This window comes from Cryptomeria japonica, chromosome 10 (genome assembly GCF_030272615.1).
Source record: "Cryptomeria japonica chromosome 10, Sugi_1.0, whole genome shotgun sequence".
NCBI classification, from domain to species: domain Eukaryota; kingdom Viridiplantae; phylum Streptophyta; class Pinopsida; order Cupressales; family Cupressaceae; genus Cryptomeria; species Cryptomeria japonica.
Window position 1 is genome coordinate 239,813,729 of NC_081414.1, and position 19,837 is coordinate 239,833,565.

Sequence of the window (19,837 nt, forward strand, 5' to 3'; positions counted from 1 at the left end):
ACATATAGTGTCACGGTTAAAACACTTTGTTGGTGAAGCGGCCACCAAGGTTCAAACCCCTGCTGGGCCATTGTGCTCGCAGGTCTTGTGTCTTCGCTGAGTCGTTGTGCTCACGGGTTTGAACAAGTGAAGTGTGGGGATGAGGTCCCCCGATTGTGGCCTCACCGGTTCATAGCTCCTGGTCAAAAGCATTTCACGTGGAGCTGGAGGGCGTGTCATGCCAGCGTCGCCGGTCACGTTAAAAAGTTTACCAGGCATTATTAAAAAAAAATATTAATAAAATAAATAAACATTTTCAAATTGAACAAAGCCCTAACGTAATAGTTTAGTAGGGCACTTATTTTTTTCTTTTTCAGCAAGGATTGAAGCCTCAACTTCGTAGGCTACAAAGCTTCGGGTGGAAAGAGAAGTGGCATGAAGCTTGGAATCAATTCCGTCCGCCTTTAATCCTGTCTATAGCACTCAAGACACGGACAAATTTGAATGATTTATTTGGGTTTCCAAAAAAATTACACAAACAAATTTAATCGATTTAATTAGGTTTCCAAAAAATTTGCCGAATTTCATAAAATCAGCAAACACTATGACATGTTGGGGAAAAACGTTGAAAATCCGTTGCAGGTTCTTCGAAGGTCGTCTAGAAGGAACCCACAAGCAAAAATCCAAACCCTCACCGCACCCCTGCTGCACTGAACTAGAATCCGAACCCAAGAACCAACAAGGTTATAGGGGCGAACCCAGTAACATAGGATTTGACAATAAAGGCAGCAATAATGGCAGATCAGGCCATAATATGGAGAATCAAGCCAAACCCGGTAACTAAAGCTGGGGTCACATGGAGGGGGGCTTCCATAAAAAATGTAGTGGGTGCTGCTGAGATTATTTTGGATTATTTTAAAGCAGATGGTCCCATGAATTTTGTAGTGCAGTTTAAACTTACAAGTTTAAGCTCCAAAATTTATGGAAGTTTGTGGTCTCATGAATTTTATTATTTAGCATATACAAACCAACAAAGTAATAAATATAAAATAATTAAAAAGTTAATTGGTAAACATTGAAAATCTTGAGATGATTAACAATTGGCAGAAAAAAAGCCTAAGCTGGTGGGGCAATTTCTGGCCCCCACCTTTTCCACCCACTTAAATCTGCAGTTCTAAAAAAAAAGGGCTGAAAAGGTTCCAATCAATCCTATAGTAATTTATTTTTGGTTCCATGGGACTCCCTACTCCTTAAAAATAGATCCCAAAGCCCCCCCATGGGAACCCAGCCTAAGCGAAAACCCTTTGTGAACCAAAAAAATTGCTTTCCAAAGTCAAACATGTCATCGAGTGAAGAGCACGATTTCAGAAATTGAATTGCAATTTTTTCATGATTAATTTCGATAAAAACCTTATAAAATCATTGCAGGCAACTTTTTCAGAAACTCGTGGTTTTTTGAAGGAAAAATGGCAAACCTAGCAATTCACAAACAATCTGATTAATCAAAAAAATTTTGCCAATTTCTACTTCTATCTGCACTTGTAACGAAACAAATCATTCAAAAATTTATCCCTTGCAAATGCAATTCACAAAAAGATCAAAAAGGTTTTTTATAAAAAAAAATCATAATGAAACTTAATAGCAAACCAAAACCCAAGAACGGAAATTACTATTCTTTTTAATGAAACTTTAATATAAGAAATTCAAAGTTCAAACTGCATCACACAATTGTATGCATAGGCATAATCTTTAGAATATATATATCATACTTGTTAACCATCAGTAGTGAGGCAGATAATTCCCGATAATTTAGAAGGTATTCATATCCACCTTTAGAGTTTTATCTTCTGGGGACATTGATGGTAGTCCATACTCCACATTGCCACAAGATCATTCTATAAAGATGGGCTTAGTGAAAATACTTCATACAATTGAGATGACAAGGGAAAAGAACAAAGATACAAAAAGTACAAATGGTAAATGGGTGTTTCTAAGAACTTGTCTATCATGTCAAAGCAATTTGTTGTACTTCAGTTAACAGAGCAGTTTACTACAGCTATCTTTCTTTAGTTCATTCCAAAAGCTTGTATCTGGTCACATCAAAAGCAGTGTTGTTAGCTCAGGAATGCATGGCTGACAAGTCACTTCTCACAGTAAGGTACTCTGAGTGCTAGCCGAACCCACAATTAACAGCAGAGAACTAGTTTGATAATTTTCCTGTAGAAAAAATGGCATGCAGATTATTTACATAAGAACCTGAGCAAAATGGAACAGGTTGTAGAATCTAGTCGGACTAGTTAGATTTGTTATTAGAGGGTTGCTGCTTATCTCTGGAGTATATTTCTACAGAGTTGAAACTGAGAGCTATGGGGGGAAGCAAAAATCTACTTGTCATTATGTGGATTTTATAGTATGGATTTTTCAGCTATGTTTCATGGTAATTGTGGACATTTCATCCATCTGTGAGTCTTTTACTTCACAAAAATTGCTAGAGCACACCAGATTATCTGATGATTGTTAAAAAAAGAAAACAGCGATACATACAAATCTCTTAAGACATAACTAACTCCTAGAGATGATGATCTTAAAAAGAGCAATAATTTACTATTCAGAAGATTGCACCAAGGCATAAAAACCATGTATTAAATAGCCAATGCTTTTATTATTTGACAGCAAACCTGCAATAACCAGTGAAACATCCATTTCTCCATCAGGAATCTGCTCTGAAATGCCTTTGGAGGCTTCCTTTGACATTACCGTGGCAAATGCTAATATTGCCAACTCAATATTTTTCTTCCTTTCAAAACGATTGATTGACAGAAATTTGGGCCTGGAAAAGGAATCCAAGAAGAATATGTATAAGACTTCAAGTAGAATACAAAATATCATTATCTTGCATCAACACCTGAAGTTCTCTTTTTATGGTAACAAAATTATTGGAAATCAATAGGTATAAAAATAAGAAGATTCAGAAAAAGAGTCTTTTAAGTTGGCTTCATAAATATATTTTAAAATATTCTAATCAATGGAAAATGTATAGGGTTCCTGTCTGAAATAAATCAGCAATCAATGAAATATCATATTCAATCAATTTTAATCATTCTACATTTTATTTTATTAAATCTCATATATTAAGGATATGCTCCAATACCAATTCTTGAGTTAATTGCATTTCCATGTGATTGATGGATTTATTGTTTTCATCTCTCAAAGCTTTGCTCGTCATTTATCCTAATCATCTAGGCTCAACATATTTTGGTTTTTCACTACAAAAGGCCAAATTTTGAAAAAATAAAAGAACTGATGTCAATCATGAAGATTATAATTTGGAACATAAAGACCATCAATTCTGAATCCAAGGTACAAAAGCTCCAAAGATAAGAACAAAAAAATGTTAAGGAAAATGTTAAGATACTAATATACCTATTGAAGATATATATATTGGTAGTCTTCAAAATCTGTGGCTGGCAATTGCTTGTCTGGTTACTAATCTTTCAGAGCCTTGAGAAGAAATTACCATTCTCTACAACTGAGTTCACTGATCTGTAAACAAGGTAGATTTTCCACTCCATCTTATCAATATGAGTCTCTGATGTCGCAATCAATGCTCAACTGACATTTTTGAAGAAAACTTGCATAACACAAGCCTTAGAATCCTATTTGTTGGCTCACAAAATTGGAACCCCCAATTCTAAGCAATGAACCGCAAACATCTAGACCCAGTGATCAAATCAATCTAGACAAAGGGAGAAACCTATGATAAAGTGATAACAATTAAGGGACAATACATTATATATATATATATATATATATCACTGGATTTATAAAGGCAAAAACACTCATAAATCTTCTTCAGCAAACTGAACCACAGACCGAGCATGGACCCAAACCTGGAGCAGACTTGGACCCGCATCCAGGCTCCCCACCCTAAACCCAATAATTTATGTTGAAACTAAATTTTGATGGAGCTTCTCGAGGCAATCCAAGCCCATCTAGAGCTGGCTGCATTCTACAAGAACACTTTTTACCTCCAATCTACCTCTAGTTTCCGATACTAACAATGAGGTTGAGATCCAGGCTCTTCTTCATGGATTGAAGTTATGTGAAACAAGGCAGGCTACGCATTTGAAAATTGAAGGGGATTCTTCAGTGGTTATTAATGTTGTTTGCCATCCCTCTACTCCTAGTTGGCAACTACAAGCATTCCACGAAGAAATTCTAACCATCTTGGAGCGAATCCCTTATTACATGGCAAATCACATCTTTCGAGAGTCCAACTCAGAAGCTGACTCACTCCCCAGCATAGTTGTTGATGGAATAGCCACCTTTACCTTGATTCCTAGTTAGCCCAAAGTACAGGGTGATGATCAAGTACTGGAGAGATGACGGTTTCATTGATGTCATTAGGTACAACACTGGTTGTCTTTTCCAAGGCGAGAGCTAGCATGTCTCCTTCCCTTTTGCCTTCATTTTAGTCACCTCTAACTTGGTGAACCTTGTACTGATAACACCATTCTTTGCCACACTAGCAAGTGGCATTTTGTGTCAACGATCACTTAGACCCCTGTCGTGTCACCAACTTAAATTTATTCTCCACAGTTTATAAGATTTCTATTTGTACTAATTAAGTGCAGCCTTTAAATGTTTCAAGGTTGCATTTACAGCAACCATTATCTTCACTAAAATATAGCGCTTTGGCTTGCTCAACTCGTGTAAGATGCAGCCACATTTGGCTATAAAAGGTCCGAACATGATGTTTTTAGGCATTTGGCTTTTGGGTTCAGATAAGATCAATCTTGGAGGTGAGATGGACGATTCACACTCTTCTTAGGCCAGTGAGCCCTCGTAAGAAAATGGTGTATCTCAGCTTCATCACTGACCAACAATTGAAGATAGTTTTCCTGGCACCAAATGGCTTAATGTTGGAAGCCATCAAAATGGTTTTGGGTGCACTAGGTCAACACTAATATTCCGTCAAGGTTTGTAGCCTCCTTGTTGGACTTGGGAGATCCCAAGGGGAGGGTGTTGGCACTAGCTCAATCATTGGTGCAATTTGACTTTCTAGGCGAATTAGATATGGTGTGATCGACAACTTGTTCGGGGGTTGGTATTGTTGGTGTTGGAAATAAGCCACACCCGGACCGACGATGGACTGGTCCAAGAGGGGCCAGTAGCTCAGTGGTAGAGCACTCCAGTAGCGTATGGAAGGTCCTAGGTTCGAGTCCTAGCTGGTCCATGTCTCAACAGGGTATCAGAGTCAAGTCCAGGCTAGAAGCCCCAAGCACACGAGAGGTGTGGCTTAAGGGGGGGTGTTGGTGTTGGAAATAAGCCACACCCGAACCGATGATGGACTGGTCCAAGAGGGGCCAGTGGCTCAGTGGTAGAGCACTCCAGCAGCGTATGGAAGGTCCTAGGTTCGAGTCCTAGCTGGTCCATGTCTCAACAGGTATCCCCAACACAACTAATATCCCATGATTTCTCACTCATGGAACATCGCAATGGAGCGGCTGAAGGTTGTTCATTTCTCAAAAAGATAATGGATATAGGATGCAGCATGTAATGTCCCCTACTAGGAGGTTGCCAATTCCTGTAACTTAATAATAGTTCTGGTCTGATCTGATCGATGATCCTGTCACTAGATGCTTTTCACTCCTTTCCTTTATATCTCTCAATGTTAGGGAGAGGTCACACCTCTTCATTATGGATGCCATTTGGCAAGAGACACACCCTTTCACCATTAGCACCCTTTGAAAGAGTGCAACTCTTCATTACTTCTGCCCTTTGAAAGAGACGCAACCTTTCACAATCAGATCTGCACTTCTTGTTTAAATCGGATTTGCACTTCTGATTCCCAAATTATCCCCCTTCTCAAAATGAGGTTCTCTTCTCCCTTTTATATCCCATGTTTGAGGGAGTCGCAACTTTTCCTTCCATGTCTTTTGACCATTCATTAACTTAATTAAATTTTAATTATATTTAATTATATTATTTTATATTTTAATTTAAATTTTATTTTTATTCTTTTCTATTTTAATATTGTTATTATTATTTATTATTAAATTCTATTCCAAAGTGGGGACATTACAAAGCATCTTGCATAAATGGTTATCCACATAATCCAAAAAAAACTTGAGTTTGATTCTTTTGTTCCAGTTTTGGTTTTTGTCCTCGATGTTTAAATTTGATACAATTTATGGCTGTAGAAATTAGCAAGGAGGAGTTGACGTGGATTTGAAATAGCAGGTAATTAAAAACATAGAAGAGACAACACTGGGGAAAGAGAATAGAGAAGGGAAACATAGCAGTTTGGGAAGAGACTTGTCTCAAAAACAAACAAAAGTTTGCTTGAAAAGCAGAGCACTCAAAAGGAGGGTACAGAAGAAGACGAAATGACATATATTCTGGTGAACAGGTTGGCGCTTGAATTGAGCAAGGGAATATGAAAGGCTTGTTGTAAATTAAAGAAGATAGGTGGCAAAGCGTAGCTGAAAGAAAGAAGCAGAGAATACAGAATTTCGCCCAAGGGAGAAAATGGAGGGCATAATATGAAGAGTTTAAAAAAAAAATGTAGATTAATAGATCTATAGAGGGGGCATGAAGCGGAGAAAAGTGAGGGGGAAAAAGATCAGTAGGGCGCAACAAAGAAAGCCATTGATAGTGCTGGAAAAGAAAAATTGGAGCGCTTAAGTTAGTGGATAGAGGCACAGGGAATGAGTAGATGCTCTAAAAACAAAAGAAAATTTAATCATTAATTTATTAGCAAAGAAAGCAAGTTTTGAAATTTACCAAAAAGCCACACAGGAAAGAAGATGGTGTGAATGGATTGAAACAGCGGGTGCAAACAAGAGAAGAGGGAGTGCGCATAGAGAGTGAAAATGGAGGATGAGTGTGCAAGGAACGAGGATTTTTTGAATGAGAGACAGACAGAGAAATTTGTAGAGAATTGTTGCCTGAGGAAAGAAAAGTGTGATAAAGATAAGAGTTCGAAAGGGAGTCGCGTAGGAAGGAAACAAGTGTCCAATTTGAATGCAGAGGTTGAATGTGGTAGAAAAAGGAAATTGTGTGGTTTGAGATGTGATTTGGACATGAATGTAGTTTTGACATATTGAAAGAAGACTATTTAGCTTGTTTTACAAACTGCAGATCTGTAGAACGGCACAATAGTTATTGTTTGAGAAGAATACTATGAAGGAAAGATAGGCACTTCAAATGAAATGGTAAGGTGAAGTTTAAAAGATAGATGGAGTAAAATGGATGTGTGTGGAGTTGATTTTAACAAGAAAGTAAGCAGATCTCTTTTGAAGATGTGTGGGCAGAGATTTAAAAAGGAAAAGAGTATGTGTGGGGCAAGAGATAGATATGGAGAGGCCACACAAGGAATGGAGAAAAGTTTTCGCAAATTAAATAAAATGTGGTCGAAGGTGTAGATGATAGATATTGAATAGAATGTAATCTCTAAAGAAGACAGAATGAAATTTTGAGAATATATATTTGAAGTCGATATAGTTTGTAATTGTTGTGAGTTTTATGTAAGTTGTTATGTGGAAGTGAGTTTATTGTAGAACTGACAATTAGTGTAAGTTTAGATTGAGTTAGCTGTGAGTCCAGGCTTATCACCAGACTTGTCTGCATTATTTGGTATCAAATCAAGTTAATTGGCTAGGATAATTTGCTTGGAAGAACAGAGGAGAGAAAAGTAGCTAGAGAAGATTATGTGCAAACATCCTCGGATCAAATAATTGCAAAAGTGAGTTTGTTATCCTCCAGCATAGGTCAAGGCTGTGTAGAAGGTGCACCAAAGAGAACTGTGTCTTTCAGAAACCTGTCTATTAAGTAGAGGAAAGCAAGAGTGAGTTTGTTGAAAGGAGAACCTGTGACTAGAGGGATGAGTGAATATCTAAGAGAATTGACAAAGAGTAAGAAGATGAATTCGAAGAGGAGGATGAGCTGGGTCATGAGGAAACCCATCATAATTCCATTTTTAGAACAATACTGGGAAGAAGTGGAAAATAGGAAGCTCTGTGAAGAATTGGAAAAGATCCAGATGAGCTTAGGTGTATTTTTAAAGAAGATTGAAGTGGAAGAGAGAAGACTAGAAGAGAGATATGGGAAGAAGAAAATTCTTTTGAAAGAGGACAGTTGCAGCCCTTGGATGGAAGAAAAATGGAAGAAGAAAGATGTGAGAGCAGCCCAAACAAGTGCATATGGTGCAAGTAAGGAGAAGCAATGAAATGAAGAGAAAAGAGAGGAGAAAATGATCACAGCGGACCATCAATTAGTGAGTGAACGCAATGAGTCTAAAGAGGGTGAAGGTATTTTACAGGCTGGCTGAGGTAGAAGAGCAAGAAGCTCAGAAGGTGGTGGACTTGGAGGTTCCTAGATTTGATATAGGAGTTGATGAAGGTAATAATAATCATCTGCTGAAAGACGAGATGAGAAGAATAGGAAGATTCTTTGAAGGAGAAGTGTCAGATGAACTTGAGAATGTTGTTAAAATATGTCTCTTTATAGACATGATGGTGGAGAATGAGGAGGTTGTATGTGCAAAAGAAGTTGCAGAAGAAATTGATGAAGCAAAAGTTGAAGCAATCGTTGGTCCTTTGGAGGACACACAAGTATTGAAAGAAATAATGCAGCAGAGTGCAAGAGAAGAAATGGAAACCATTGATTTCCATAATATTGGCGATGGTAATTTGTGTGCAGATATAGCAGTTGTGGATTGGTATATAGGTGTTGCAAGAGAGAAAGGTTTGTATGACGTTTGTGTAGAAACAAATCCGTGGAGGTAGATGGGCTGCAGGGGGGTCTTATCCCACAAAGAGGGGAAAGGAAGGAAGATATTCTAGGCAGAGGAGGATCGGTTATAGTGAGTTAATTCTCACAACGGAGGAAGATGAAAGTGGAATGTTGGAGGTGTTCAGATCAGGAAGGAAAAAATGATGCATAAAGATTTGGAGGAAGAGTTCTGACAACAATAGACAGAAAATTGTCAGCAAAAAAGAGACTGGTAAGCAGATTTGGTAGAAGAAAACAAGCAGACTACCAAAAAGATGCTAGAAAAGACGATAGAAAGGCAGATACTCAACTCCACTTTGAGAGCTATGCTCACAAATTTCCTACCCAACATGTCTAATGCAAGAGCATCCCAAGTAAATAGTTATACGCATTGTCCAAATATACTTGAGCTTGATTCTTTTGTTCCAGTTCGGTTTTTGTTCTCAGTGTTTAAGTTTGATGCAATTTATGTTTGGAGAAATTAACAAAACGTCAATGTTGATTTGAAAAGGAAAGGAATTAAAAAAATAAAAGAGACAACACTGGAGAAAGAGAATAGAGAAGGGAAACATGGCAGTTTGAGAAGAGATTTGTCTCAAAAACAAACAAAAATTCCCTTGAAAGAGCAAAGCTCTCAAAAGGAGAGCACAAAGGAAGACAAACAGGTTGGCGCTTGAATTGAGCAAGGGAATATGAAAGGCTTGTTGTAGATTAAAGAAGACAGATGGCAAAGCATAGCTGAAGGAAAGAAGTAGAGCATACAAAAGTTCGCCCAAGGGAGAAAAAGGGGCACATAATATGAACAGTTTAAAAAAAATTGCAGATTAATAGGTGCAAAGCTGAGCAACGTGAGGGGGGGAAAAGACAACAGGGTGCAGCAGAGAAAGCCATTGATAGAATTGGAAAAGAAGAAAAACTGGACTGCTTAATTAAATGTATTAATTTTCCACAATACATAATAGTTATTGATGTTGTTTTTGGTTTTGATTCTGTAATTTTTTGCATCAAAACAAAGGTGCAGGGAGTGAGTGAGTAGATGCTTAGGGAGTGACTGAGTAAATACTCTGAAAATAAAGGAGAATGTAATCATTAATTTATTAGTGAAGAAAGCAAGTTTTGAAAATTACTAAAAGTGGAGAGAACTGTATTAGTGTAAGCCATGCAGGAAAGATAATGGTGTAGATGGATTGAAGCAGCAAGTGCAAACAAGAGAAGAGGGAGTCCGCACAGAGAATGAAGGTGAAGGAAAAGTGTGTAAGGAATGAGGAGGAGGTTTTGAATGAGAGACAGAGAGAGGAAGCTGCAGAAAATTGGTGCATGAGGGAGAAAAAGAGTGACAAAGATAAGAGTTTGAAAGGGGGCTGCGTAGGAAGAAAACAAGAGTCCAATCGGGGTGCAGAGGTTGAATGTGGTAGACAAAGGAAATTGTGTGGCTTGAGGTGTGATTTGGGCAGGAATGTGGTTTTCACATATTAAAAGAAGACTGTTTAGTTCGTTTTTCAAACTGCAGATTGGTAGAGCAGTTATTGTTTGAGGAGAATAGCATGAAGGGATGACAGACATTTCAAATGGAATCGTAAGGTGAAATTTAAAAGATAGATGGAGTAAAATGGATGTGTGGCGTTGATTTTATGAAGAAAGTAAGCAGATTTCTTTTGAAGATGTGTGGGCAGAGATAAAAGAAGAAAATAGTATGTGTATGGCAGGAGATAGATACAAAGACAACACACAAGGAATAGAGAAAAGTTTGTGCAGATTAAATAAAATGTGGTCAGAGGCGTAGATGAAAGATATTGAACAAAACATAATCTCTGAAGATGACAGAGAATGAAATATTGGGAATGTCGATTTGAAGTCCGTATAATTTGTAATTGTTGTGAGTTTTATGTAAGTTGTTGTTATGTGGAAGTGAGTTTTTTGTACAATTGACAATTAGTATGAGTTCAGATTTGGGTTACCTACGAGTCTGGGCTTATCCCTGGGACTTGTTTGCATCAATATAGAACCAACTCAAGGCACGGAATGGATGCATGCCTTCATCACAAGGTGGTGAAGGAGCAGCAGCCCAAGGAACCTGGTGAGAAGCAGTCTCCTGCGTTGGAGATATGAATTTGACACTGTGGGCCTCTGTTCTCTGTGACCCATCCCAATATAAATATGTTTTTGCTAATAAGTGTATTCAGGAAATCTGCCCGTGTCAGGGGCTTTTGTATCCTCAGTTACTTAGTTGATTATCAGCTCATCTAAAGCAGCTTTTGCAATAGGAAAACTTACCAGTTTGATGTAATATTTCCGCATGTATAAACTTTCTGCTATCAATATAAATATACATACTGCTTACTGGTCAAAAAATAACCCCATTACCTCTCCTAGAGTTTCAAAATGGATTCCTACACCTACTTGCAAAGACGGACCTCAGTTTGGCCCACAGGTCCAAGAAAATGCTTGAAAACCCAAAGAGACCAACCCAGAAAATTATGATTTATTGCAAATGAAAAATGCTCGGATTGGACATATGTTGACAGATGGCTGAATCTTGCACCTTTATCTGCATTTGCAAATGGGCATAAGAGGATATGCCAACAAAAACCTTTACATTTCAACTCCTTACTCAGCCCAGCAAAATAAACAATGCATTTCCCTCAATGATCTGGAAAGATTTCTCATTAAAAAAATTTAACCACAGCAAGTAAAACCCTTCCCCTGTAGCACACATTTAATTAGGCAGAAAAAACAATTTTCCTCCAAAAGAGTTGACTCCCGACACATGACATGTCTTCGCAAAAAATTTTGTTTCCAAATCTTCTTACTCTAACCTGCCTGCAAAATATTTGACTTTCCTGGACATAAATTTACCCACTCACATTACAAAGTTGGCATGAAATTTCCAGAGGGAAAATGCGCTTCATAGCTCTGCTCTGTAAATATTTGCCAATATGTAAACCTCCATTTTACCATTTATAAACATTTAACATATTTCAGCATCTATATAGAAATATTTGCTCTCAAAGTTATCATTTCCCATGAAAATATTTAATTTATCTTTCACCTGCCCTACACTTACTTTATAATGAACATAGTAAAATTGATCTTAAAGGCCAAATGGTAGGGCCCACCCTAATTTCTATAGGTAAGTTTTGATTAATTACATGACTTAAAGCTCTCTTAAAGATTTTCGCTTAGCCAATAAAATATCATGCCTGTGCTCCACCCATAAGATTCAAAAATCAAAAGCTATGAAAGAAGACCTTTAAAATCATAGGGCTCAACTATCTGTCAACTAAAACGAAAAATCAAGGATTTAAAAAGCAGTACACAAGACTCACAAGATCAAAGGTGAGAATGAGCTGCCAGGCATAAAGATTAGGCCCACATCCTAATTTATCCGTTGAACCAACTTCAACAATCCTCCACTTGTATTGTGCCACATAAATGCCTTTGTTTGCATCTTCTGTTTCTATTGTTTGTTTTTTTGTCACATTGTTCACCAAGCTGAGATGCTACATGACCTCTGTATGCTTGTGCTGCTCTCCATTTCTGCACTACCTTCTCAAGGGAATGCATTAGAAATAAATCATAGAATTAGCAGTAGATCCTTATCTGCTCAGGTGAAAGCATGACCTCATACTCCACTTATATATTCAGCATATATACATCTTTATCCCTTCTAATATGCAAAAAATGCACGTTTACAAATGTCTGGGAGCTCATTTAATTCATTACATGCACCCCTGCTGTCACAATTGTTGATTGTTGTGGGCACATAGTAGAAATATAAATGGGCAATAAACCCTAGTCTGACAACTCAGAAAGTACTCGCCAACTTTTTTACATGCCAATACTTGTGAACCATAGGGCCAAGCTTTTGACAATTTTCTGTGAGTTTTTTGCCATGTGCTCAGCAAGTCCAACTTTGCCACTCACTCCACAAAAGATAAATGTGCCATAACTGCACTTCAAACACAAAAAATATGCATTTTGGTAGCTTTATAAGCCCTATCTGGTCATGTTAGACAAACACACAAGAATTACATGCCAATACTTGTGAACCATAGGGCTAAGCTTTTGAAAATTTTCTGTGAGTTTTTTGCCATGTGCTCAGCAAGTCCAACTTTGCCACTCACTCCACAAAAGATAAATGTGCCATAAATGCACTTCAAACACAAAAAGTATGCATTTTGGTAGCTTTATAAGGCCTATCTGGTCATGTTAGACAAACACACAAGAATTACAACATTATAGAGCAAATTGCAAGGATTTCATAGGTGCTTCAAAGAGTGATTTTCTAGAATTTTGGATTTGCATTTTATTTTTTATTATCTTCCCCCTTTTTTCAAGCATATAAAATATTTCTAATTTTCTAGCATGTTAATAATTTGTTGCACATAAAATTGACAAATTTTATTGCTTTAAACTTGATTTATATAAATTTATTTTGCTGATTTACACAAGCTTATGTGAATCAAATTTTACCTTATATTTTTCCTAAATATAGGGTTTACATTCTAGGGTAAAACCATGTAATTTTTGTCAAATTCATTAGTTCAATTACTAATTGATTACCACATTACCATATTAAGTTTTAATTTTTCAAATGCATTTAAACTTAAGATTTTTTTTTGTTAGGTGAAAGTGGCCTAGAGTGCTATACCCATATATTAAAACACAAAAATTATCTATACTCGATAGCTCCCTCTAGGAGAGCCACATTTCAAAAATCCACATAGGGTAACTATTATAACAAAACCCCATTTGGAGCTAAAAACTAGTGATGACAGTTATCCTATTGTATCCTTTGCACAATTCAAGTTAAAACCAGATAGCAAAAATTATATACAAAATATAAATTTATTTTGCAGCATTTTCATACCCGAAGAAGGCACAAGAGCCTATGGCAAATTTGAGGAACTTAATTCCCCATTTGGATTGATATTTTCACAAGTTGTTTGTCCCAATTGTTGATATGACAAAGGGAATCCAAAGAGCAACTAAGACAAAATTGAATATCAGCCAGAAGCCTCCACCAAGATGAAACCCCAACACCTATAACCACATTGTCAAGAATGGTCCTAAGAGCTCAAAGCCATCTTGGTCTAATCAAAGACTTGGCAACAACCTTGATTATCTCCTTAGATTCCCCAACTTCTAAGAACATAGCAACAAACATAGAAGAAATGTCTATGTTAACTTTGTATCTACACAAAATTGAAAGGAAGAGATCTCCCAATGTCACCTGCATTGCATAAAACATAATTTGAGGACATATTTTGAAAACCTTCCTCAAACGAAGATCAAAGATTTCCCCCAAGAAAGAAATGTCTCTATTTCGTTGTAAGCCTCATCGTGGTGTCCATCTTGTCATCCAAACAAAAACAGCATGGTTGCAAATGAGGAGTCAGGATAATAAAACCGCCTTGCAATCTCTCTTCATATCTTTCCATTATGATGTAGGTACCAGAGCCACAGATGAAGGACAATAAGACTTAATTCGCATGCATAGCCACCTTTTTTGCCACCATTCCAAATGGCTTGTTCACCTGAATGAGCAATGTCATTATGATGCAGGAGCATCCAAGGGTGCAAGGGCAATCTTGCATCAAACAAAAAAAAATCTAATGATTTATGTTTTTTTTTTCAATAAATTGTTTGTAGGTCCAGTTAATTATTTTTACTGTTTGTTAATTACTTTTACTATTACCCTCAGTAACCAAGAGCTCAATTATAATTACTGTTTGGGAATTTAATTTTATATATTATTTTTAATAATTTCCACACATATGGGGCATTGAATTTTGGAGTGACATCAAATTTGAATTTGAAAGTCATTTGAAATGGTGACAGCAGGGTTTACGGACAAGCACTTAAATAAAATGCCTTGCATGTTAATTTTCTTACACTGACGACTGGAAATTTAAATATGAATTTCATACAAATGCCAAAAGGCACAAACGACAATTATTCATTGCAAAAATGACCAAATAAGGCATTATTTTCAAATTTGGGAGTGGGATTTTGGGGAATACTTTAGAAGTATTCAATGCAAAATGGGACTTACATCATTTTTTATTGCTGGAAACATATTTAAATTGGAAATCCAAAAAAACAACTCATTCAACACTTGGCAGGTAATGTGAAGTTGAAGTGTAGAACAGGATTGAAGCATTCAACTAAGAAGGCATCCACTACGAAAAGGTGCAGGCGATTAGAAGTGTATTTGCAAGTTTATAAAGGCTTCAAGTTGAGATGGTCAATCTTCAACATCCTATAGATTGCTTGATTGAAGATTGTTAGATCCTAATTGAAGTCTGTTTCAATTTGTGAAAATGCTGATGTTGTAGAAAAGTGTGTTTCATTAGTGAAAGTGTTTGTGGGGGAGTACCTTGCATCAATTGGTACCAGAGCAAGAGTTCCTGAGTGTGCAAGCAGAGCGTTAGACATAAGGCAGCTTGCACAAAAACCTAGGGGGGTAAGAGGAGCTATGCAAACATTTTGAGAGGTTATAGATAGTGAAGATCGAAATGAGAGTGAAGAAAATGAAATTTTGCATTGGATGGATTCTAAGTTTAGGTGAGCTAAAAACTATTTTTGAGGTGTTTGACCAATTCACTGTTGAAGATATAAAGTGAAACAGAAGTTAAAATAAAAATATAGACCAGGCAGAGAAACTAGAAAGTTGTAGACATATGGACCATTAATGCAGATGATGAAAATGTTGTTACAACCAGGTGTTATAGCATGAAAAGAAGTGGCAAGCTGCAGATCTGCATAGATTATTTTCAGCTCAATTAGCAGTGAAAGATCCTTTTTCAAGGACCATTCACTCTAGAAATTCCGAAAGGTTGTTTTAGGAAAGGCACTTTACTTGGTATGGATTTTTAATTCAAGATAGAATCAGGTTCCTATAAGACCACAGGACCAACATTTAACAACATTTGCCATAGAATATGGAATTATTGCCACTAAACAATGTCCTTTAGACTAGTGAATGCAAGCATATGATATTCTTGGATCATGACCAAAACTTTTGGTATTCATGATAATAAGGTATTTAATAATCTGAAAGTCAAAATGTTACAGCTTTCTACTGTTCATCATGGTTGTGTTATGTTGTTGGAGACATGATGCATTACAAGAATGGACAAGTAAAGATAAGTGCTACTTGAAACAGTAGACAAGTGGATTATGATGCACATTGAAGCCAAGCTTATGCAGCTGAACCGTGGCAAGTTAGATGTTTCTTGAAGAAAGTTGAATGATCTGAAGAGGCAGGGTCCTGAATATAAGCTTCCTCTAAAAGTAACCACATCCTTGCTTTATCCTCCCAAAGCAATTAAGGATTTTGTATGTCTTTATTTACTTCATCCTCTTAAAGAAATTTTTAGTTTTCGCAACGCTTTATTTGTTTTAGCATAGCAGAGCAGTCTTTAGCCTTTACATGGTTTTAATTTTTACTTGCTTTAGCCTAGCAAAACAGTCATTGACCTTTGCATTTCATTATTCTCATCCCATTTCCTATAATAGATTTTTGGTTTACTCTGTCCTATTTTTCCTAGACTGAACCAATTACATATGCCTATCCTAGTTTTTTGTAGAATACGCATATGCTTTATTATTAATACTTATACTATCTTCCTAAAATTAACTTTATTATTTGATCCAATGAAACATCTTTTTGAGTCCAAAATCCACACATTGAGATGATCACATACATGAAAGCTTAGAACAACTTCCTCACAGCAAAGTCTGTGCAACATTTTTTGGCTACATAGACAAACATTTTGTGCAACATTTTTTTCTACATATCAGTGATCCACCTGATATTAATGAGTTTCTCAAATTCAAAACTAATATAACATAGATAATTGATCTTTCTGACTTCATATATTAATTTTCAAACGTTGTGAGGCAGGAAAGTTATAAAGTTCACCTCTGTTAAATTTATACCATTTCTTGATTGCTATCATAATCAATATTATTTGTATCATTATACAACATATCTTGTCAATTTCGATTGATAAACAGGTAAGACCCTTGACATTGATTCAGAGGCTTGAAATTAGCATCTTTCTGTCATTTTTGGGCTCTTTCATTTCTTCTATTAAAGTTGTTCTAATGGTTTATCCTTAATATCTAAAACTGAGAAATTATTCAGCAAAAGAGAGGAACGGTATTTACAGGTAAGCCCGAGGTGGACCAAACTGATCCACATTAACAGCAGGATAGAGCACATTTGGATTGATTCCTTTTGCATGCAGAGATTTGAATGTCTTGGCAAAAACAGATGCAGTGAACTTACTGTTTACCAGAATAAGATCTGCCATCCCTGCATAGTTTGTAAACCATATCCAAACTCAGAAACTAAGAACGCAAAAGATATCAAATTGTTAGAAGATAGAAGCAGATACATGGAATTAAAAGTCAAAGCTATTATAACACAACAAAAATAAATTGAATAAAAAGCTAAAAGCAAACCAGTTGAGGCTTCTTCAAGCATATCAATAGGCATACGATACAATCTCCTTAACATAGTTGTGTGTTGTGCCAGCAATAAATCTGGAAAATGACAATAGAATATAACCTGCAATAGTTTTATGATCAATAAAGTGCTAAGCATAGAAAACTTGTTAGACAACCAACCATCCATTGCTGGTTGAAGCAATTTTTACTGAGATTAACAGTTTCTGGGACACTTTAAACCTAGACTCACAATGCATGGCCTACCTTTGAAGATTTGAGTTTAAGAACAGGAATTACAGCAGACACTTGATCTGTTAGCACAATATCAAATGAAGGCCACAACAGCACCATACAAATTGCAACAAAGATACATCGAACATAGGCACATATGGCATGGAATCTGTAGAATATGTGCCGTGGTAAGAAGCTGCCATACACTGTGACAGGGAAAGATCCTGCACATAGACGAAGTCTCAATTTAACATTACAAATAAAAAATGGCAGAACAAGTCACTAGGAAATAAATAATCTAAGAAACAAAATATATCGATTTGCACAATTGGTAAGGGTAAAACAATGGGACTCAAAAGAACATCCAGTTGCAACAGAATGGTATTAACGTAGAAATGAACCTTAGAAGCTAATAAATGTGGCTACGATTAAACTTAAAACACTCCAATAATCAAAAGAACAGTGAGATTGAATGAAACAAGTTGATTGAATCCTGATTCCTGACCATAGAGTATAAGTACAAATATGCATATCAAAATGAGGCACTGAAGTCCATGATAAGAAAATGAAATCAGTGAAGATCAAAGATGAAGACCAAGGAAGGAAAATAGCATAGTTATATGTCTGTGTCAATAGTCAATGCAGAAGAAGAAGAAAAACTGGCATCACTACCATCCACCACCACCACAGAACCAATACTAGATCTGGTAATATCCATACGAGAATGTCTGAGGGTAAGGAGGTTCAGCTAGATAATCCTAGGAGGAAGCATGACTTTCCCTAAGGCCTCTCCTAAGATCTAAGATCCTACAAGTCTTCAAACATGGAGAGAAAATTGGTCATACACAGCCTCCATCTCCCAGCCTGCTGGCCGTGAAAACGAGAAGTTGGCCCATGATTCCAAGTAGATGTGGATCAACAAGAAATCACCTCACAACACCAACAACATCAATGTCTAGCAAGACCCAAGGAGACAACCCTCTCTGAAGAACAGAATAGAAACTAGAGGTATATGTCATGTTAAGAATTTGTATTGCCTAAGAATTTGAGTTTGTGAAAAGGAAAGTAAGAGTAATGGTATTCTTGAAACATAAAAACTGAGTAGCAAACTCAGTTGTCCTGGACAATGCACACCACTGCACACCAATAGTGCAACGAAGAATAATAATTTGAACTCTCTCAATAGAGAATGTAACTAGAGATTAATCTGATGTGCTTTGTGAACACAGATATGTTTCGAGAATCATTAAAAAGCAAATTGCTAGGCAATTGTAATTTTTGCGTGCAATAAAAGTCTAGAACAAGTGTGTCATGCCCTGCCAAAGTGGGAGGTTGAAGCTTTATTTAAGAATCAGATTGCAGCATTTTTTCAGTCAAACTTGGGCGAAATAGCAGCAACTAGATTAAGGGTATTGATCAAGGTTTAAATGGATAACATTAGTAGCAATTACCAAAACAAACAAATGAAGATTAATCAAGCGTTCATTGGTATTAAATTATCCAGGCCAGCAATTAAAGAAGAGTTGTGACTCTTTAAAAAGGCAGCAATGTTGAAGGGGTGTAACTTGCAAAAGCAGTAGGTGTGTCTCCCTCTCATTTGAAGATATTAAGGGGAGATCATTCCATTGGGGAAGAGATATCAAGGCAGAAATTCATTGAGTAATTAATAGAAATCAGATCATCCCTATGTTACCCAAGAATGCATCCTCGGGCCTAAAAAAACCATCCCAGTGCCCGGGGACATCCCCAATCTGCCTTTTTTAGCAGGAAACGTCCCAGAAACATGAGGACAGCACTCCTTAACATCGGGGGCCATCCCACCATCCCGAGGATGGCAGGGGACATCTAGGATGCCCCTCGACCGTCCTAGGGACGATCGGACATCCTCAGTGTCACGGAGCAAATTTAAAAAAAAAAAAATCAATTTAAGTTTTAAAAAAAATTATTCTTTTGTGGGCCCCTACCTCCTAGATCACCCTAAAGGGAATAGGTATAACATTTTGACTCACTTCATCATTTGTGTGAGGAAAACAGTGGAGCAGCAGCATGGTTTAAAGAAAGCCATTGAAAGAGGAACAACAGAAAGGGTTAGAAGAAAAAGAGGTTCAATCAAGGGCAGTGGGGCTGCAAATCCTTCGACAAGGTAAGTTTCATCCTCTCATTTTTTTTTTCCAATTTTTTCCAAAGCTTGAAGCATGAAATATCTCTGATTTTATTTTGCATTTTGCATTTTTTTAGTTTAAAGTTGCACTCAATCTCAAAAAAATATGAGCAACGGAGAGAGTGATAGTAGTAGTAGGAATGAAGTGCAAGTGGATGGTCGAAATACAAGTGCAAGTGTTGAGGGTGGCAGTGGACAAAAACCAAACCTATTTAAGTGCCCTTCAAAAACCAT

The 19,837-nt window shown here is 36.8% G+C and overlaps 1 protein-coding gene across 1 annotated transcript in view; it reads right to left on the minus strand.

Moving 5' to 3' along the window:
• The window catches only part of LOC131063849 (uncharacterized), a 46,686-nt gene that overhangs the window by 10,895 nt on the left and 15,954 nt on the right, over positions 1-19,837 (minus strand). The window contains exons 3-6 of the mRNA XM_057997806.2: positions 17,476-17,666; positions 17,227-17,332; positions 16,930-17,077; positions 2,658-2,809 (exon numbers count right to left, since the gene is read on the minus strand). Of these exons, the coding sequence (XP_057853789.2) occupies positions 2,658-2,809; positions 16,930-17,077; positions 17,227-17,332; positions 17,476-17,666 (597 nt within the window). The remainder of the gene's footprint in view (positions 1-2,657; positions 2,810-16,929; positions 17,078-17,226; positions 17,333-17,475; positions 17,667-19,837) is intronic.